This window comes from Podarcis filfolensis (genome assembly GCF_964270895.1).
Source record: "Podarcis filfolensis genome assembly, chromosome: 1".
NCBI classification, from domain to species: domain Eukaryota; kingdom Metazoa; phylum Chordata; class Lepidosauria; order Squamata; family Lacertidae; genus Podarcis; species Podarcis filfolensis.
In genome coordinates, this window is record NC_139604.1 from 94,570,762 (window position 1) to 94,593,523 (window position 22,762).

The window sequence follows — 22,762 nt, forward strand, 5'->3', positions numbered from 1 at the left end:
GAATTCCTATGCCCCACCCAGAGATGCATTTTAAATAAAAGCACACATTCTACTCATGAAAAACACTCTGATTCCTGGACCATAAACGCGGCGGATTGAGAAGGCGATCAGGCCGCATCCGGCCCCCGGGCCTTAGGTTGCCTACCCCTGAACTAGATAACACCATAGCAGTACTTGGAAAGCAGTTCTTCCCCACTTGTAATCATCGGGGCAGAAGCTGAGGCTGGAAGGCAAGAAGTGATCATTGAGTCTGGTAATAAAGTAAACAGTGGGGAGCAAGAGAAGAATGGTAACTCTGATCACAATGCCCACCGAGAAACCACCTTCAGTGCCACCATAAGATATATACAAGGTTATAGCCACATCCATAAAATACTACTGTCCCCCTCTCATGAAAGTGTAATGAAGTCATTGGGATCCAGTTCCTGGGACAGTCCCTTGCTGGAGACACAATTCCCAGCCCAGAGAGTGTAATTTCAGCACCAGAATCAGGTCATTTGCAAACCCAGCTTCTCTAAGCACACCAAGGTGGAGCTCACCCTCCAGCAGAAGATTGCGAGTGCCCCATCTTACAGTGCTATACCAACAACAGGTGTTGTCCAGCAGTGGTGAAATTGCATTTATTTCAGAAAGGCAGTTTCCCGCCCACCTCCTAGAGTGGTATGAATAGCAGATCCCCATAGGAGTTCAGAGTAGTGGCAACAGCGCTGCTCAGTATCCAACAGTGCTGCTGCTTCTGCCACCAACCTCTGATGATGAGGTTTATTTAATTTTTTTATAACCACCCACCTACCTGCTGACACACCTGAAGTGGCAGCATGGTGATGTAAACATTAATGACTGAAGTCCATAGCACAGACTGGGTACCAACGGTGCTAGAACTTATATAAAAATAGTAATGCACATGTGACCTGAAAACAGGTACAAAAGAACAGCTGCCAGTGGAACAAATGAACAGGAAAAATCTCAGCTTCATGTTCATTAATCTCTTTTTCTAAAGGGCATTAGCAACGCCCTCGTTCTGTGTTAATACAGTACTGTAAGATTGGGGTTTAAACAGAAGGGTTTTAATGAATCCAGGAGTAATGCTAGAGATTGACAACAGTCCTAGCCAAGTTGCCAAGTAACAACTCCGCCCTATAGTTTAGGAGATTGGCTGATAGTTCTAAACTGCTGCTGTTCACAATGGCTAGGAAATATCTGAAGGGGAAATAACTGTTATGAGTTGGGGGGGAGGGGCTGTACGCCCTTCTAATTTTTGGATCCAGCAAGTGTTAAAATCTGAGCAAAGATTCAAATTTCTGGAATAGCCAAGCTAGTTTCCTGGTGAGGTAATGGGTCATTAAGGAAACAAAGGGAGTGACTCTGTGCCAGATGACAAATGGCACAAACTTGCTGGTAGTTAGAAAGATAAAAGCCAGAGTGGAGAGTGGCATGATGTGAGCTAGAAGCTGGAAGCAGCAGGCTGGGAAGCCAGAGAGTCAGAGCAATGCCTTTTTCTGGTAGAATCAAAGGCTGTGGCTATGGAAGAAGCAAGACCCTCTTGGGGTGTTAATGCTGCGAGCCCCTCCATCATAGGCTCAGGTTGTATATATGTGTAAATAAACCACATATCCTAAAGACACCACAGACTCCACTGTGTCTCATTCCAAGAAAACTGAACCCTGGGTAAGCACCTGGAACCCCTGGAAACTTGCACCACTCGGAGATTGGGGTGGCATGCAATATAATTCTTGCATGCACCCCCAGCTAAGAATGAGGTGATCTCCCTGTGAAGAGAAATTGCCTTGACAGTGACAAAGTCTGGCACATAAATGGAGATTCCTTCCAAACCTCCTGTCCATTGAGCATTCATCCCAATTTGGTTGCACAACATTTGTGGGAAGGTTCATAGAGGGCAATTTAGTGAGCATTCCCAGGGAGGTGATGCAATTTTCTGTCAAGCAAGTGGTATTCCACATTTCCTACTGCATTTTACTGTCACTTTCCTTATTGCAAAGTCCGATTTGAGTGGGGAGGGAGAGACAATTCAGCTTTAATTGTGCAACCTGAATTTGTCAGTATGAACTAAGATGGTGAACTTTCCTCTATCACTCCATCTTCACACTGAGAAAAACTGAGTCACTTGGATTTCTGCTTTCCTGGAAAAAGTGCTCCAATTAGTTGTATTTTCCCTTGTATACTGAAGAATATAACCTCCCTGTAAATATACTATATACATTGCTTTGCTAAATTTTGTACTATTTTAATAGAAACTTTAATAGAGTCTGTGTCAGGAAAAGAGGCAACAACCCACCTGTTACTTGCTCTGTGTGTGTGAAATAGAAGATACTCTGGAATACATTCCTTCTCTTGGTGTTAGTTCGCAAACTGTGGCAGACAGCTCCATAAATCACTGGTGCATGCTGTTAGTCTAATGACAAATGTCTGGGAATAGAAATTTGATTTTATGGTTTTTATTATATTACAGTTTTAACAATCAGCTTGTGAAAGATTAATGGCCCCTGATGAACCTTTGGAATTAAGATGAATATGCTCTTTAGATGCTGCGAGTGCAAATGTTGTGATGAATCTGGACAATCTGAGCATCTTTATAAGAAGGATTGCCGCAAGAGCTAACATGGTTTATAGGCAGCTTCCAAAAACAGAGGCAAGCATGAGCAAGAACAGACCTCCTGTGCTCTCACTCCCTGGTTTTTGAGAACTGCTTAAAGAAACAATAACAAGGAACACAGACTTAATCCCAACTCATCCTCCTCATCCTCTGATATCATAGTTAGTAGATAGCCAGTGGTTACATGCTTCACCTTTTCTTCTTAATGGCTGGTTGTTACTGGTGGAAAACATGGAATCTTGTCTAGGGTTGTGTTCAAGACCCTCTGCTCTGCAAGGAGACGGAGCTCCCAGATTAGGCAAAACAGCTAGTATCCAAAAGGGAGTCCTATCAACATTTGACAACCCTCATTTTGTGTGTGATGTTTTACAGATGGGATGCCAAGGAAGGTGAAGAAATGCCCTTTGTAAAGGATGAACCTGATAAGCAGGTGAGTCTACTCTATAGAGTGTTGCTTAGATCAGGAGTAGGGAACCTTTTTTGGTTCTGTGGGTCAGATCCTTATCAGCATCTATCCTTGCAGGCCAACTGTGATGGGTGGGTGTGGCTACCCACCTGTTGTTTTGGAGCTCTTTGCAATCCATTTTTGTTTTAACAACCCTGGACAATTTGGTTTTATCAGCAAGCTTTGCCACCTCAGGTGGGCATGCTTTGGGGGAAACAGCCTCCTGAGAGATGTTGGCAACCCTGGCAAGCCAGGTTTGGTCCACTAAGCAGAAGTGCCTTACCAAACAAAATAACACCAAGCCTTGTGCTTTACATTAATTCAGAAGAACTACAGCCCTTGGTTCTTAACTCATCAAAGTAGGGTAGTATCTTCCATTAACTGGGGGCCAAGCTGGATGAGATTCTCACTAATGCCTGACCAGGCTCCTGGAGGTTTATGTTTCTTGAACTGAAATGCATCTAACAGGGGGTTGCAGATCTGATTGGAGTAAGGCAGTGGAGGAGAGAAAGAAGATGCTTAACTCTTTCCCCTCACACTGCTTTTATGTAGATACACACACAGAAACACATCTAGTTGCTTTCCCTCCCATGATGGGAAAGAAATAATCCTGTATCCTCCTCAAGGATTGGGTTGTAGCTATGTTGTACCTATGAACTCTGCTGTCACTGCTCCAAGATTTTCAGCTTCATACTACTTTTCAGCTTCATTCTACTTTGGCACACAGAAGCTTGCACTGGGAAGGTGAGAAAAGCTAATCCTTTAACCAATGCTTATGAGTATGAGGGAAGATCCCTGTGTTACCAGAGTGGCCTGGGAATTTCTTCAACGTTGCCCAGTCCCAGGTCACAACAGTTATATTGTGTATATAATATATTCTGTCTCTCCAATAATAAATCATTAATAGGCCAAATCCTATGCAGTGTATTTCAAAATATGCCAAATTGATTTTGAAGGGTTTGGCCTAATATGGAGATGTTTGTGTAAATGATAAATTGTTTCATTGCGATGAAGAACTGTGCATATTTTAAAGTACTGTACATTTTCCCACTCTGGTTGCTAGGTGGGTTTTTTAAAGGGCCATTTGTGCCTCAGTTGTTTGCATGCCCCAGCACTGCTTATAAACAGGAATTATGTGAGCCAGACAAATCATTTCCTGTGTCAAGTGTGGTGTAGTAGTTAGAGTGCTGAGCTAGGACCAGGTCCAAATCACAACTAAGGCTGCAATTCTATAACCCCATGTTGTCGTTGAATTCAACAGGGTATAGTTCTGAGTAGGAATGATTAGGATTATGTTGTAAGCCATGAAGCTCACAGAAGAAGGAGAAGGAGAAGGAGAAGGAGAAGGAGAAGGAGAAGGAGAAGGAGAAGGAGAAGGAGAAGGAGAAAGAAGGAGAAGGAGAAGGAGAAGGAGAAGGAGAAAGAAGGAGAAGGAGAAGGAGAAGGAGAAGGAGTTGTATACTGCCCTAGACTCCTTAGGGTAGTGATAAAGCGGGATATCAAATCCAAACTCTTCTCTTCTTCTTCTATACCAGCAAGTCTCAGTAGCTGTGCTTTAGTTTTCTCTCTAGTGAAAGGGAGACTTTAGTCACCTCTGGTAGCCAGCTACTGATACCAACAGCTTTGTAAGGGTAATCTGTTGTTTCTTTAAGTCAACTGTGTAATAAGTAACTAAGCAAAGTTTTGTCTTCTGTCATTCTAGAGATCCTTGACCAATGAGCAACTGAAAAAACAAGCTCTGGCTAGTGAAGCAGTCAAGGAGCATAACTTCCCAGCAGGCCCAGAGAATAATATAAAGCCCCCAGAACACAGTGCTCCCTTGCCTCAAGCCCAAAGAGATGAATGGAACCAATCTGCAGGTGAAGAGCAGGGTGCAAATGAAAAAGCCAGGAGGTGCCTAACCCAGGGCATGTCTCCCGCAATCAGAGCAGATGAGACCGCGGCAGATCTCAAACTCAGTAAGTCAGTAACTGGGACTGATTTGTCTCCCATGGGCAACTATATGAATAGCAGCTCTTCTCAGGGAGTGCCTGGGAATGTGGTGCAGACTTCTGGGTGCAACCTTCAAGAAATCAATTCCATAGTCTATGGAGGTGGCTTAGACAAAAGTGCGTATTGTGAACGGAACCCTTGTGGGGAGCAGGCAGGAAAAGGTAGTGAGCTGTTGAACAAGGAAGGAGGAAGTGGTGAAGGCCAAGGGCTGATAACAGTAGGACAAGGAGAAGAGAACCAAGTTGGTGGCCTCCAGAAGGAGATAATACCTGCGAAAGAACGTGACACTGCAGCCTGCCTTGTTCGAACGGAGGAGTCCAGGCCTCCATGTAAAGAAATTCCAGACCCAACGAATGAATATGTACAGGAAGGGGCACAAATGAGGAACAAGGAAGAAGACCAACCTCCATCATGCAGTAACAAAGCACAGGATTAAGACTGAACACACGGCTCCATAGAGGCCAAAGGTGAGTGCAATGCTAGCCCCTCCACTTGGCGTTTTATGTAGATTTCTAGCCTGCTCTGTCCCAAGAGCTCAAGCCTGGTAGCTCAGTTACACCTAAAAAGATGGGACACCAGCATCCAGGAAGTTCTCCTGCCCATCTCCTACTGAAACGAATCATACTTGGCTCTTGCACTGGTAGGACTGTTTTCATTCATTACACTGAGGTTTAAACAGGAGAACCCCCTCGTGGATTCAGTCCTTGTCCCTTAGGAGCACAGCTCACAATATTTGACTGGCCACTTTATGTTGAAGAGCTAGGCATTATTGTGAAGACTCTTGGAAGCTGCATTTTCTATAGGTTGGTCAATTCCCACTTACTAGGCACAGATCCTAACATTACATGGATGAATCTGCCATTACGCTGCTAAACGGTTCACAGCAGAAGATAGTAAGCAACAACCGGCTTCCAAATGATTACAAGCTGTAATGAGAATGCAGCTCTCTTCTTCAAAGCTGCATGTCTTAATCTTGGGCAACCCTGCTGTGATCCTACTAAAGATCATCAAGACCATTCATTCATTTGTTCAAATTATCTAGTTGGGGGTGAAAAGGAAAACCCCTGCAGAAGCAGAATGCTCTTCTCCAGCAGTGCATGCAGTAAGGTAGGTCTTTTCTTCCAGGTTATACTTTCCAGACTTTTAGGTTTCAAACAAACATATTCAGCTGCCATTCCCAACCTTGTTCCAAGCTGTTTCCTTCCCAGAAAACCACCAATATCCACAGAGCAAAGCTGAGAAACGTTGAGTAAAATGGCTAAACTAAGATTTCCCTGGCAAGTGCACAACTTACAAACACGGTATTTTAATAGCAGCAGCAAGTTTGGGAGTTAAAATTCTTATCTTGCTCCTTTCCTTGCTCACAGTCTCCCAGACAATTCAGTAGACTTCCTCCAAAGTGAAGAAATTGTGCCAGCTTTCTAACAAAAGCCAAATATTACATGAACTGTGACATACTGGGAGTCATGTTTGTTCTTTTAATAAGAGAATACTGAATAGTACAGAAGGTCAACAATTTGAAATCTGTTTGTGGCTAGTTATTGGCTACTTAAAAAAAATAATGTTATTGGTCATTATTTTAAAAATTCAAGTGTCAACATGCTATGTAGTTCCGTACACAGATCCAGCAATGTCATACATGCATTCAGAATTCCCTTGGCCCCCGCCCAATGTCAACCCCATTTCTTTCACGGGGGCCACTGATTTTTTCATGCATTCCTTTACAAATTCTAATCTCCTCCCTCCAGCGAAATGAATGGGGCAGCCAAAGTGCAGTAGAGCTCCATGCACAAAATAATACTGTGAGATTACTCTAGTGTTAGAGCAGGGGCCTTAGGCAACATGGAGATGGCAAGCTGCCCAATGAGCCAAATGTCAATTTGGAATTTGATTTCCTTTTCAAAAACTAAATAAATAAATTGAATTTACCATTTAATTTTAAAGATGTTTATTTTTTAAAAAAACTTTCAATTGTTTACACCCACTACAAGACTATTCAGCATCCAAGTAAATAACACAGGAAGTCTCAGATTTTGAAATGGATCACGTGATATTTCAAACATAGGTAAACCAGTGAAGAGCCGAATAATCATGCCTTTGAAATGTTAAAGCAGTTTAGTGTGCTTACAACCCATGTTAAAACAATGTCGATGCAAATTGTTAACACACACACATAGCTTTGCAGTATTCTTTTTGTATTTTATAATTTATTTGATTTTATATTAGTCCTGGTCTTCTGATCTGCAGATACAAGAAATGGTGCTAAGAGGAACCATACATGAGAAACTATAGCAAAACCCTTTGCTTGTAACATGAAGTTTCTTTTTTATCATTATCACCATCAATCACTATTACTTATTAATAAGACTTGTCTAACTTGATGATCTGAAATTGCCTTAGGTTAAAAAAAAAAAAGACTTGGTAGAATGTTGAGGTTCCTTCTCGTCCCACACATTTCATGTCAAGTTGTAAGACCATCTTTCTTCATATCGCCATCCATCAGTGGAGCCCTTATGTCGGTGACAGATTTCACACATAGAGCTGTTAGCTGTGACCCATTTCTCCAAGGAAACAACTCAGGAACATGTGACTTTAATGCTTTGCAGCCGGTACCTTATCCATTGATGCAATTTCTGTCAGAGAACAAGGAAATGCTGCTTTTTTATTCAGAATAAAGATTGCCTCCAAAAGCTGCCCAAGCATTTTCCCCAGGCCTAAAGAACATTACCTCCAACCCTTATTACCATTTATACATGCCATTGTATAAAATAATATGCACAGACTAACAGACACTCCGGATAATGGGTCAAGCAGACAAAATAGAGGCAGGAAAGAACCTTTTTTTGCCCTCATCTTCTACCAACCCATTCCTCAACTGCTTGCTAGAATCTGTCCCTGGTAGCTGCCTCCATGGGAATGGCCAGGATTTTTGTTGGGGGGTGGGGCAGAACAGACGTGATTGGTCAGTTAAGTATTTATATTGTTTTACTTGATTGGGCTGGGGGGGGCAGGTGCCCCCCTGCCCCCCCCTGGCTATGCTCATGGTGAGAGAGCCAGTGTCCTCCACTGCCAAAGCAATCACACTGAACTCAGGAAATCTGAAGGGTCAGTGTGGGGTATTGCGAGTGTCAGACTAGGATTCCGCAGATCCTTACTCTTTGAGCTCAAACTCCCACTCAGCCATGACACTCACTGGCTGACATTTGTGGAAGGGACATAACTCATCAGAAGAAGGCCTTAGGATGAATCTCTGGCATCTTCAGGTAGGGCCGGGAAAGGCTCTGAAACTCATCTATCCCACATCTTGTTCCCTTGAGGAAGATGCAAAACACACACCCCCAGGCAGATTCCACCTTGCAAGAATGTTCATTTCACTCTGCCCCAGTTGGCACCAGAACCCTAACGAGAATGTTTTCGAAAGTCATGTTTGTTCTTAAAATTCAGCAGAATAATATATAGATTATCATCATGGCCAAGAAGGGGCAAAAGAACCTCTTAGCAATAAGAAATATCCTGGATGTACACACATCTATAAACTTCATTTCTTACTTGCCCCCAGCAGACAAATTGAGAAGTGCTCATCTTTCACTCTCAGGCATATGCACAGAAGGAGGGAAGAGCTGGGGCACAGGGATCCTCTCCTTGCAAGGGATAGCCCAGTCGGTACAGCATGAGACTCTTCATCTCGAGGTCATTGGTTCAAACCCCATGGTGCGCAGGTTCGACGAGATGATTCTCGGAATCCCTTTCCAATTTTATGATATAAACAGGTTACTGTAGATAAATGGTGGGTTTTCCTTTCCTGTGGTGTCCGGCTCCTCCCCCAATAATTGCTTCAAAAGATTTACATGTAAAATCTGCAACAAGATGTTGCAGTGTGGAGTGCTGCTGTTCACAATTCCAGCCACTCCATTCCATTTCCCATTTTGCCATGCTTTTCCTTCCCATGAGAAGAGCCTGCTGGATCAGGCCAATAGCCCATCTAAGTCCAGCATCCTGTTCCCTCAGTGGCCAACCTGGTGTCTGTGGGAAGCCCTCTCTCCATCAGACAGACAGACAACCTTCCATGGCCAATGGAGTCAGTTCAAAAATCCTGCTGGAGGCTAAGTGCAGCCAGTACCTCTAGCCTTTCTTCACATGAGTTGGCATCTTAAAACTTGATCATCCTCATAGATAGATAAAACTTTATTCACATTAGCCAATGGCCATAGCAACAGTAAAACATTACAGTATACGCAGAAAAGGAAATTTGATATAAGAGCACAATTTAAAGTCCTGAATCAGCAGTCAGTTAGTGGTGATCGTCCCATAGCTGCTCTCATCCTCTGCTTCAAAATGACAATAACGCAAAGCATAAGCCCAGAATCCCCTGCAGAACTCCCCCCCGACCCTGCCCGCGTTTTAAAGTAAGAGGGCCAGGGAAATCAACAAAGGAAACAAACTACAAAAGCTTTTCATTCAGTTATATCAAACCAATTAATTTCAGACTCTCCAGAGAAAATACAGCTGGGGTAAACTTCCAAAGCACAGTGGGGTGCTGACGTCAGCGTTCTCCCCTGACGTAAACAAGAGCAGTACAGCCAAAGTCTTGCGAGCTGCGGAGGTCAGTCTTAGAATGCAAGACAGTGCTGAAGGAGTTGGCATTATTGAGCAGTACACGGAATTCCTCTTCTGATTAAAAGCACAGGAACTTAGGCAATAGAAATGTTAACTCCCACCCCGCTCCATTCCTCCCTTATATCTGAAAGGATGCGGATATAATATAATAGCTAGAAACTGGGTTTTTTTTGTTTTGTTTTTTAAAAAAGAGGTTCTTAGAATTTGCACAGAAAGATCATGGAATAGAAATGATAGCTACATGGCCCATTTCTTAATACCTCTTAATGCTAAGCCATTTGTAGTATAATCTGCACTGCTTACAGCAGAATGGATTGTATTGCAAGGTATAGGACTGCAGCCTTACTCAGACATATTTATTGGGGAGGGCATGGCAGATTTGGGGCGGAAGGCTTTTCCTTACCTGCCAACATCCATTTTGTGTAAGAGTTGCCCCGAAAGAATTATAGTAGGCTGCCACACCCTAGTCAGTCCAATTGCTTGGGGAGATCCTGAGCCCTGCTGCCAGGGACTTCTCCCTTCAGCCAGCTTCAGGAAAAAGTAAACAAGGAGATGAGCTTTGTATTTACTATACTTCCCTGAAGCCCAGAGGAAACCACTTAACAAAGAACCTTTTGAAATGTCATTATGATGCAGGGATAAAGTGTGTCCCAGTGGAGGAGGAAGATGATGGTGATGATGATGATTTATTATTATGTATACCCAGCCCATCTGGCTGGGTTTCCCCAGCCACTCTGGGCAGCTCCCAACAGAATATTAAAAACCACAATAAAACATCAAACATTAAAAACTTCTCTAAACAGCCAGGACCGCCTACTGAACTGGCTGTAAGCAAGAAAGCAGGTGAGTGGGGCTGGCTGGCGTTGGTGGGGCTGTGCCCCATTTACCCTAATAGGCTAGCCTCCACAGGTACTAAGCTTCACAGCAAGTACATAAAACCAGCTCCTTGATGACTGACTCAGCCTATGCCAAGTAATTGACTTTTGGGGGTGGGGGTGGGGAGAGGAGATGAGAAAGGTTCAAGTTGTCCATTACGGGGTGTTTACAGCGTGCTCATCCTCACAGCATCTGAACCTCTCAGTGATCAGCAACTTGTGCTGGACAGACTCTCAGCTGGGCGAGTAGCTCACAGGAGAGGCCTGCTGCAGCTTTAATTTGCCACACAGCAGTTCCTGACCCTCCTGATGTTGCTTTTGTTTGTTTTCCAGGACAACTCGCTAAAGCAAATCTGGTTGCAAAAGAACAATCTCCCCCTCTGACACTGACCTACAGCACCTGACCTTCAGCTCCTCCCCCTGCAGGTGATGTTTACCTGCCTAGAAGCCACTTGCGCCCTGAAATTGCCTACTCAGTGCCGAAGGACAGAAAAGGGCTACTTACAAGCAGCCTCCTCAGGAGAAAGGAAAGGAAATCATGGCACTTGTATTTTGTACCTAACTCCCCCCTACCCTTTATATTGTGGGCATGTGATGGGCCATGAGTTGTCTACTGTAGGCACTTTATTTTACTGAATAACTAATGATATTTATAAGTTGGGTTTGCTTTGAAGATAATTCCCCGTATTTTTTCTCCTCAACACTGGCCAACGGATCTACTCTTTTGTTGCTTCCAAAACCAAGTGGCAAACTTTACAGAGCCTCTGGCTGGACTTGAGTTTTATGGATGTTCGGCCAATTAGAGACAATTAAGAAGAAACCATTTTCTCAACAATAAAGGTGGCTGAGGAGATAGTAGATCCAGCAGCCAGGAAGCCTGCGTTGTGGCTTTGCACAAGTGTGGCAGAATGATGAGAAGGGACCAGTGGTGTCACAGGTTCCACACAACTGATGGCTACAAGTTCATTGAGGTTTCTCTAGAATGCTTTCTCTCTTTAACCTTCCTGGTTTTGAACCTGTGACTATCATTAACTTCCTCGTTTAATACAGGAAACAGTACTCCCTTCCAAGGTATTTTGGCGCTAAGAGGAGGCAGCTCCTCATCACTGCTGCCTGTTCCCTTGGCCTCTCCCTTTGAGGCTAGAAGGAAAGTTGATGGTCATGTGTGTATGAAGGAAACAGGCAAATCGTTATCATTCCCAATAGCAAAACATCCAGACTGAACTTGATTTTGGCTTCACATTCGTTATCATTCCCGATAGCAAAACATCCAGGCTGAACTCCTTGATTTTGGCTTCACTCCCTAATCAAAACATGGTGGAAGAGAAACCAGATGTGCAAAAACATACGTTTGTTTTTTGTATGTGGTTATGTTGCAAATGGCTGTGATGTTAGAGCAGAGATGAACGGAATCCAAAAAGTAATTTTGGCACCTCCTGTGAAAGCACTCAAAGGTTTGGGGGATTGCAAACAGAAGTATTAGGTGGACCAGACAGCACCGAGATATGACCGTGCCAGTTGCGTGTCATTTCAGTTGCTGGCCTGCAGGATTCCCTGTATCTGGGAAATGGTATTGCAGCATAATTCCATAAAGCAGAACAAAGTTTGCAAAGCATTGTCTCCTCACTTCTAGGATATGATAGGAGCCAATTGCACTTGAGCACCAGGGTTTTGTGAAACAATCTAGCTACGTGTGAGAAATGGCCGGCAGAGGTGACTCCAAGCACCAGCAGCAAATGTCTGCATTATCGATTGGCTCCCTAAAAAGGCAATGGGCACAATCCAGGGGGACCTAACTCCAGGTCACTTTTTAACTTGCTCCTAAGTGATCTGGAGTAAGGAGTGAGCAGGGAGATGACCAAGTTTGCTGACAGCACCAATTTTTGTTCAAGGTAGTAAAAACAAAAAGGGATTGCGAGGAGCTCCAGAAGAATTTGTCTGACCTGGGTAAATGTGCATTAAAATGGCAAATCTGGTTCAACGTAAGCAAGTGTAAAGTGATGCATACTGATTGGGGGGGGATTCCTAATTTTACATACGATTTGGCAGGGTCCAAGGAAAAGGAAACTAACGAGGGGGGAAAGATGTAAATTATGGTGGATTGTGCAATGAAGATGTTGACCCAGTTCACAGCAGCTGTGAAAAAGCGACATCCATGCTGGGGACAATTAGGGAAGGGGTTGAAAATAAAACTGCCAGTACTGCAATGTCAAACTATTTTATGATGGGGCCCGCTTGGAATACTCTGCATAGTTCTGGCCCTACATCTCAAAGAGGATATTGTAGAGCTGGAAAAGGGCAACTAAAATTATATTAGTGCTGAAACCCCTCCACGGAACCGGGGCTTTTAAATTTAGTGAAAAGGAAAGTAAGGCAGGGCAGGGTAGGATAGTTTTATAAAAATATGCATTGTGTTCAGAAAGTGGGTGCAAGTTTTTCCTCCCACTTTCTGAACACTAGAACTCAGACTCATCCACTAAGGCAAGATGATGGGAGATTCAGAACAGACAAAAGGAAGTACAGCACAAAGTTAACCTAAGGAATCTACTACTAGCAGATGTGGCAACGGCAATCAAATTAGATAGCTTTGAAAGGAGAAGGAATTTAATTTGTGACAATTTAATATGAAAGAGAGATGCCATTATTATATAAAGTAAATTAATAGATTAAATGTTACAGAGAGCTGAATAATTCAGGGTGTGTGTGGATGCTGTTTGCTTTTGATAGGTCAGAAGAGAACGCCATGTTTGTGGGCACAGCAGTCATATGGGACTTATACAACGGTGTATCCCTGATGCACCTGTAAGGAGTAAAACACAATATTAATTCTCTTTCACTAGATCGATTCTAAAAGGTAATGTTCAAGTGTGCAGAATTACACACAGCTTACACCCAGTTGAAATTCCATCTTTCAAGGGAGCATGATAGACACAAGCTTTCTCTAATTTTTGCTGGGTTAAAGAGGTATCAGCACCAGAAATCTGTCACATTAGAATTGTTCTCCCCGTGATGCCAGCATTCAGAAAAGATGTACCTGCTAGAACATCCTTACCTCCAGCAGACCTATTGTTATTTTTGACCACTATGTGGCTAGGAAGAGAGGTTGCAAAAGAAGTACTCTGCATTTTTGTTGCAAGAGATGTCTGGACGTCCATAGCTATCCCGTGACCCAGTATTTTCAGTGAAGCAAAGCAGCATATCTGGAGTATGCATGCAGAGATATTTGCTTGGCTTCTCAGCAACAAACTCAGACTAGCCCTAATAGTAATTGTGCTTTACGTTTGGCCAGAATAATGAAAAACATTGCATTTGGTATTATTCAACTAGCAAATGTGTTTCGGTTTTCCCACTTACTCAAATGGAAAGCACTCAGATGCCTTCTATTCTGGAGAATCTGCAATCTGTTCAGGAGGGGTCTGCAGCCCCCATAGGCAGCCTGTTAGCAAGAAAGCAGAGAGTGTTGTGCAATTAGCACGTGCTTCAGTAAAAATAATAGTTTGAATTTGTGAGAGCCAACACTGGCCTCCTTTGGAAACAAACAGATCAAATGAGTCATGATAAATGATTTTTAGGTTTGAAAGTTCTTAACCTGAACAGATTTGATTCCTATGTCCCATAACACTCAGCATTGATTGATTTGTGAATATATATAGACACATTACCAGATTATGAGCTTGAAACTTTTTTTAAAAAAAATAATAATCCCACTTTTCACCATGTAGGGCACATGGTATGACTGAAAGAAAAATAAGCACAATCCTCATTGATTTTCAGTGGGGCTGCAACACACATAAATGCTTTTGGTATGTATCGGTTGTTAGCAAATGAATTTGTTTATATATCACTTAACATAATTTTGAGCAGGATTTCCACCTGTTGTTCTTCCAGCATAATTGTGAGTCATCTTAATAGTTCAGTATGGAAAACTTGAATTGCCAGGTTGCCTCACTGGCAAGAAAGAAAGAGAGAGAGAGAGAGAGAGAGAGAGAGAGCGCTATTCTCAAGCCTAATAATAAGCTCCATTAAGTTCCACTTAAGTTCACTTATGGAAGAGGAACTGTTAGTCAGCCTTTTGTCCTAGAAGACCAAAATCAAGTAAAATCCAGCAAAACAGTAAGACACATATGGGCAGGTGAAAACAATGAAATGTATGAAAAGGCACTATGGGATGGTGCCTTATCAAAAACACTGGTCCTTCCCAAGTATAGAATCTTTATGCATACCTGCACAGTTTTATAACAGTCTATTGAGGCTTTCCCTGAGAATTGTCTTAGAGATTCTGTCTCTCTGCCCCTGCCACCAGCCCTACCATTTAAAAACTAGCATTCCCTTTGAAGAGAGAATTGATATTAAATCTGTTTAAGGCTACGTACACATTAGTGGCTTAACACAGCAAGGCCATTTCTACCCACTCATCCAAGTCATGTTTTTACATTGTTGTATACAGCAGAGAGGGGGCAGGGATGTCTTCACTCAATGTGCAATACCTGTTTGTTGCCCTGCACCCGCAACCCCCCTGAACGTCTCTTCGTTGAAGCTGTCATCTGCACACGTGCAACAGCCACCTCAAACGGACACACCTGAGCTTACATTTTCAAGTTGGATGGAAGCTGGTTTGAAGGAACAGACATTAGACAGCAGTATTTTTCAATAAACTACAGGATACCTATGGATTGTGGCTAACAGCATGTGTACTCTGCTCCAAACACCATCAGTGGGAACGCACTGGAGTAAATTGAAATGTGTCCATGGTCTAAGACTGCACTGTTAATAGTACCGATTGAAGGGTCTGCATTAACTCTGCTTATTGAAATTTTTAAAATATAAAAAACTTGATACTTATTCTTGTTTTCCAGAATTTAAATGTGATGTTTGAGAGGCGAGTGAAATGATGAAGAAATACCGTGATTATTTTTGTTAAATAAATGTTTGAGGTAAAGAAAAGTTTCGTGGCTTAAAAAATGCTTAGGGGGAATTTTGAGAGATTAGCAACTGCTACATTGTTAGGAACAAATAAAAGATTCCGCTAAAATGCAGGTAAACAACAGTTTTCAAAACAAAGATTGACTCCTTGAGCTGTGTTCTCCATTCCCAGAAATAGTTGTGGCTGTACAGAACACCACCCAGAACATCTTTTCAGCAAAACAAAATGAGCGGCTCCCTCCTCAGGAGTTTCACATTATCCTCGTAATGAGGGAACCTGGGACCTTGCGCATACAAAGCAGATGCTCGGCTACTGAGCTAAAGCTCTTCCCTTGTAACATTGTATGGTAAAAGCACCTGCATAGCTGCATAACCTATATGCGAATATCTAGAATACTTGGAGGTGGTCAAAAAGGAGTCAGCTAGACTGGCACACTCTGGCCACCTCAGATCTAGCCAGTGCAGGTCTTCAGTGGTCTGGATGTGCCACTCCACCTAGCACCTTCCTTCTTCTTGCCAGCCTTCTGGTTATTGACATGTAACCATTGGGAACCACCCCCCCCTTGACATTTCCCATGATCCTTTATCAGATTCCTGTGTCTGCTTGTGGATGAGTGTAAACAAGCATGATGGTCCAGGCGAATGGGGCTGGACAAATTGCAGCAGGTAGGTGTGGAGAACAAGACCTAGGAGGACAGGTTGAAGGACCTGGGTATCTTCAGCCAGGAGAGGACAAGATGCAGAGAGGACATGGCAGAATCATTCAAATACTTGAAAGGTTGTCATATAGAAGAGGACAAAGACTCTTTCTTTTCTTCCCCAGAAACAGATTTAATGGGCTGGATTTCTGGCACAGAGTAGAAAGATGGATTACAAAAGTCCACCTCCAGCTCTGATTCTATGGGTGCTCCTGGGCCATGCTTCAGGCAGAGGGCATACTTCTTGCACTTACTTGGCTATGGCACAGATTTCTCACCCTCACACATGCACCCTCAAAGATGGATAAAGCAACACATTGACTTCAGCTTTCGAAGTTGCTGTTTTGAAGGAAAAGTAACCTGTACACAGACAAAAACAAAACACGTGCAACTGCATGCTTATTGTGCTATAAACGGATAATCCCGACCAGAACTCTTCTGTGGAGACGGCAAAGCTGCCTTGGAGATAACTGGAACTCAAATGGAGCAATGAAAATTGGTTCCACCCAGGCACCCACTCAAAGTCGTTCTCTCCAAGAGGTAGCTGTTTCCTCTCACAATATTGGCTGGCAGCCAGAGGTTCTTGTTCCTCACTCTTTGAAGCTTTCCACAAGGAGGCGGAAACTGCAGGGAGTGCCCTGGATGCAGCAAACACTTACAGTACCAGCCAGGAAACCTACCTTACTGGCGTGGGCTGCTCAGAAATAGTGAGATTTATAATCAGCTCCCAACAAATCATTACAGTAGGTCAATACTTACCTTGTGAGAGAAATCAATATTGCAGGCTGGAGAATTCTTAAGTCCCTGTAAGAACAGATCTGTAGATAAACAACAACCTTTTTTTAACATAAAGTAAAATAAAATAAAAAAGCATTCCACTGAATCCAGACTGCAAGTGGGTGGATTGGAAATTCCAGAAAGATAACAGTTCTGGGTCACTCAACTTTGATGTGGCTAAAGCAAAAGAATCCCAAGGTTCCTTTAGAGCTTAACAGGCGTTCCTCAACAAGATCAGCAATGCCGGACAAGTTCCTCGCTTTCCTCTGTTGATCTTGCCCTAGAATACACCATAGCAGGATAGTGCAAAGTGCGGTCTGCGAGTTCTGTTCAGGTGGTTCACGGCAACGTTGCAGAACAGCCAAGAATATCCTGCACTTGGTTTATTATGGAACAATCTAACAGGCCTGTGTCCTTGGGTCTCTGATTGTCATAATACAATACCGGTGAATATTACAGCTATACTGGATGGGTCTCATTAGGGTTGTAGTCCCAAACATCTGGAGAGCTCCATGCTGGGGAAGGCTATTCTATGCCTTCAGAGATGACAAGCAGAAATCCAACCGGTGCAGGATCATGGGAAGGAACACAGGAAACTGATTTATACCAAGGAAGACCATTGGTGCACACTGGCTGGCAGCAGCTCTCCAGAGTTTCAGATAGAGGACAATCCCAGCAATACCTTGAGATGTCAGGGATTGACCATGGGACCTTTTGACATGTAAAAATGCAACTTCTGCCAGCATGAGTCAAGTTACAGGAAAGGAGATTATATATCAGGAGAACTTTCTGATGGCAAGAACTCTTTGGACAGTGGAACAGACTCTGTTGGGAAGATGTGGACTCTCCTTTCTTAAAGATGTTTTTCAGCAGAGGTTGGATGGGGATCTGTCATGTATGATGTAGCTGAGATTCCTGGAGGATGGACTACATGATCCTTGGGATCTCTTCCAACTCTACAATTCTATGATAAATGGTGGGTTTTCCTTTCCTATGGCATCCAGCTCCTTCCCAGTACATTTCCGAGCACAATTCAAAGTGTTGGTGCTGACCTTTAAAGCCCTAAACGGCCTCGGCCCAGTATACCTGAAGGAGTGTCTCCACCCCCATCATTCACTGAGGTCGAGCGCTGAGGGCCTTCTGGCGGTTCCCTCACTGCGAGAAGTGAGGTTACAGGGAACCAGACAGAGGGCCTTCTCGGTAGTAGTGCCCGCCCTGTGGAACGCCCTCCCATCAGATGTCAAAGAAATAAACAACTATCTGATGTTTAGAAGACATCTGAAGGCAGCCCTGTTTAGGTAAGTTTTTAATGACTGATGATTTAATGTATTTTTAATCTCTTGTTGGAAGCCACCCAGAGTGGCTGGGGAAACCCAGCCAGATGGGAGGGGTATATTATTATTATTATTATTATTATTATTATTATTATTATTCCCAAATAACTGCTTCAAAATATTTACACGTAAAACCTGCAACAAGGTGTTGCAGTGTGGAATGCTGCTGTTCGTTCACAATTCCAGCCACTCCATTCTGTGAACATGCTATGATGGGAACACAAAGAGTTCACAGTATGGGCTTGAACGAGCCATTGGAGTCAAGTCCTGTAGAAATTTGCAACCGGGGGTGCTTGAAAGATTCAGTTTCAAAATCTCTCTATGGTCCAGAAAGTTCATTTTCACATTTTTTATATATATATAAGGTATGCTTTCATTATCAAACAGCATCTTCCAACAAAAAGACCAACATTTCAGAAGTTAGAAAATCACAATAATAAAGTTCTGAAATCCTCCATGAAATGACCAGGAGAAGACAATGCTGTTTCTATTGTTAAAGTTAAGTAGGTTTCACCCTGGACAGTGTCTGGATGGCCCTACTAGAAGCTTCATGTAACTCTCTCCAAAATCCTTGAAGGAAGAGGGAGATGTAAGTATGTAAGTATAATAAAAGAAATGCATACTCTTGTAAAAAAAAAAAAAATGAGCTCCAGTATTTGCTGGCAGTATTTCATCTTAAGAGACACTTTGGATTTGAGCCTCTGGTCTGCAAACCCCACCTGATAACCCTTGATATGTCAGAACTTGCTACAGTAAACCACTGGTGAAAAATACTTTGTATATGCTCAGAGGACTCCATCATTGCTTTATTAGAACAAGGCTGAGTACAAGCATTAAACAAAGAAGTCTGGATTCCAGTTCTGATAAGCTAAAAAGCAAATGTGATATTAGGAGTTTATCCAAAGAGGAAGATGATGGATATTGTATCAATTAAATAAAAACAGTTGACGGGCACTGGAGGAGAAGTCCGCTGCTGCTGGACCTACTATTCAGTCCATGTTACATACGAAGGGCCCCAGCAAAATCAAATACTTCCTATTTTCAGTCCTTGCTATCTCTTATGCTGCATTAACTGCTGTTATATTTTAAAACTGCTATTCCATTGCAAGTGTTTCATTGGAAAGGAGATCTTAAAATTATTTTCCATACTGATTCGTCCCTGGACCCAACTGACTGTAATTGGCTTGCAAGCCTGAAGGAAGCTATAAAGACTTTTAATTAAGGGAATTTAAATTACAGAATACGAAGCTTAAATAAAACATGGGGAGGCTATTTAAATCTGGCTACCCGGCACAAAGCTTCTGTAAGGCATCATCATCGTACACCATTTGTCATGTAGCCTTCAAGAAAAGGAGATGTTTGGCAGCAAATCACACCGTCAGCTACTCCATCCTGGTCCCAGAGGCACTCAGTATTCAGGGCTGATTCTCCATTTACCTTTTGTACTGGTACACATAACGGAGTACCCAAATGCACGCATGCCCCATCAAACCCAATGTGTGTAAGCATAAAGCAAAAGAACAAAAACGGGAAGCAGCAACCAGGAAAGGATCGGGCCACAATTTCTGAGTTTCTTATACCCTGCACACAATTGATGGAGAGCATCTGTATTTGTCATGTGTGGACCCATGAAAGACAGCCAGCAGAACTCTGGGTACCATTAAAGGGATGTTAGTATTGTCATACGGTTGCTCCATAATGGCAGGGTCTGAAGGGAAGTTGCTAAATAATGATGATGATCAAAGGTATCCCTAAATAATCTGAGAGGTGATTGGACATGAAACATCTGCTGGAATGCTGGTTCAAAAGTGACTCCGCACAAATAAATACATACAGCCACATCTCTGCAGTAATTTTGCCCGAAATATCTAAACGCAGAAGCGTTTCTGCAAGATTTGAGTCAAAGCCCAGGTGGTGGAAAGGCATGTTCTGGAAAAGGGCATAGATGCATAGATTCTCAGAAAGCTCAAACGGTACAGCATAAGACTCTGAATCTCAAGGTCATGGGTTTGAGCCCCATGTTGGGCAAAAGGTTCCTGCATCGCAGGGGGTTGGACTAGATGACCCCTGTGGTCCCTTCCAGCTCTATGGTCTTCAACAGGTACAAGGAACACTGCAACATTTTGCTACAACGTAACACGCCACCTATGTAACACAAAACTGAGATCCAGAAAATTCAGTGAACCCCAGATGTCTGCTGCACCTCTGCTCTTACAATTATTTTATCTACTACAGCAGCACTAGATATTTGGTTGGGAGCCGCCCAGAGTGGCTAGGGAAACCCAGCCAGATGGGTGGGGTATAAATAATAAATTATTTTTATTTTTATAGATAACTCCTTGACTGTCGCTGTTTTAAAAACAGAACACAAAACAAAGACAGGGGGGGGGGGGAAATACAACCAGACTTGTTCACGCTAGACCTTAAAACCTTTAAAAGCACCTTTCAGTTTGATTTATCATGCCAAAAATTACCTCCCCAAATGTTTTAGCAGTGTATAGTAACTAGCTGTGACTCTCAATTTTGGGGTCATGGGTTTGAGCCTCACAGGCAAAAAGATTCCTGCATTGCAGGGGGCTGGACTAGATGACCCCTGTGGTCTCTTCCAGCTCCACAATTCTACGATTCTTTGATATCTAAGAGCTGTTTCATATGTTACGGCTATCATTTGGAGGCTGCTTTCAAATGCTTCATGTGGTGACTGCCACCATGTGGGAAACCACTCATCTACAGAGGCTTACGCTAAGCAGATTGATTTTCCTTCATGCCATTTTCACCCCCTCCTTTGAACCTTTGTGAAGCGATGAAGAAAATCGCAACATCCATATGGTTAAGTACACAAACAGCTCAACATGCAGTGACACAGATCATCTGTAGCAATGACCCTCTGCAGCGCCACCATGCTTTGCAAGAGCCCCTTCACAAGCTTCTAAATGCTTAGAACTGCTAGAACAGCCAGGCTTCACTAATACGCTCATCTTGGGCTAAGACCACATCTTATTTTACACAGTCCAACCTTTGCTGCAAACGGACAACTGTAAGATCAGCATATCCAGAGGAAGAAGCAGTTCATCAAGTGATGCATCGCCCATTAAATCAAGGGCAATATACCTTAACATATCAGGCCTGAGACTGGTGCCCAGAGACTGGTGCTTCAACGAGGCCCAAGGGAAATGCAGTGCTCAGTATAATATAACACAGTGGACTTCATGTCTGCTGCAGGCATCCCATTATTGAACTGCTAAGGATGCTTTTAGTAAGGCATTTGCTTCCATCCACAATTGCAGTGCTTTTGCAAATCAGAGTTACAGTGGTACCTCAGGTTACATACGCTTCAGGTTACAGACTCTGCTAACCCAGAAATAGTACCTCGGGTTAAGAACTTTGCTTCAGGATGAGAACAGAAATCGTGCTCCGGCAGCGCGGCAGCAGCAGGAGGCCCCATTAGCTAAAGTGGTGGTTCAGGTTAAGAACAGTTTCAGGTTAAGAACGGACCTCTGGAACAAATTAAGTTCTTAACCCGAGGTACCACTGTACATGGAATACCACTAGTCAGATGAGATTGTAATGGAACCAGTGGCAGAGCAAGGTTAGGTGGTACCCGGTGCGAAAAACTTCTTGTCTCACCCCTCCCCATTGAATATTTTTTTTTACCTGCAACAATGGTTTGACTTTATTTCAAGGGGGGGGGGGAGCCAAAGTTGTTGAGCTTTTTGGGGGGAGATTGCGTTGCAACGAGGAACCTGCTGGCCACCATACAGCTGAGGGAGAGCCGGCGGACAGACCAATTTGGCAGCGGGAAGCCTGTGTGCACCAAAGCAACAGAGTCTCTCACAGCCGTTGAATGCTGCATAGCATTTTGTCACCCCCCCCCCCTCGGAGGTGGCACCTGGGGAGAACCGCACCCACCGCGCGACGCCTCTGAATGGAACCCAGTTTTGATGCAGGGAATGAACTGACTGACACCTGGTCAGAGTCAGGATTCAGCTTAGCCAACCAATTATTATCCCTTGATGTAGGAAGCAGGGGCCCTTTTTCAATCAGAGGATGGCACTCCCTTGTGGGCAGTCTCTTGGGGTTGCATGCCAGGGGTGGGCAGGGCTAGAAGCGGTAAGTGGGTGGAGAAGCAGATGCAACACTTATCATCATCCAATAGGCGACATTCTAGCCACGCACAAAACTGAAGTTTCTACACCACTCACACTAACATCTCTCCATCTAAGGAACTGAAAGTTCAAGGACCAACGTCAGCCAGGAAAGAAAAGTACGCGGGGGCAGGGCGCACAGGGAGCAGGACCAGTGAGAGGGCATGAACTGTGTAGGGTTCTAAGGGCCAAGTAGAGAGACCCAGAGGGCCACATTTGGTACCCCCACCCCTGCCTTAAAGGGGTAGCTCTCGCAGTTCTACGAACCAGGAAATGTTGCTTGCTTATGAGCCTATCAAGCATTTGAAGTTGTCAGACAGTTTTCTAGCAAACTTCCATCTT

General features: G+C 43.5%; 1 protein-coding gene and 1 long non-coding RNA gene across 3 annotated transcripts in view; both read left to right on the forward strand.

Moving 5' to 3' along the window:
* Positions 1 to 15,487, forward strand: part of CCDC9B (coiled-coil domain containing 9B) — a 55,489-nt gene extending 40,002 nt beyond the window's left edge. For both annotated transcript variants that reach the window (XM_083584566.1, XM_083584567.1), the window contains exons 11-13: positions 2,987 to 3,044; positions 4,762 to 5,518; positions 10,877 to 15,487. In XM_083584566.1, coding sequence (XP_083440692.1) covers positions 2,987 to 3,044; positions 4,762 to 5,487 — 784 coding nt within the window. In that variant the 3' untranslated portion in view covers positions 5,488 to 5,518; positions 10,877 to 15,487. The remainder of the gene's footprint in view (positions 1 to 2,986; positions 3,045 to 4,761; positions 5,519 to 10,876) is intronic.
* Positions 1 to 22,762, forward strand: part of LOC310766617 — a 246,290-nt gene that overhangs the window by 195,327 nt on the left and 28,201 nt on the right. The gene's annotated exons all lie outside the window — the stretch shown is intronic.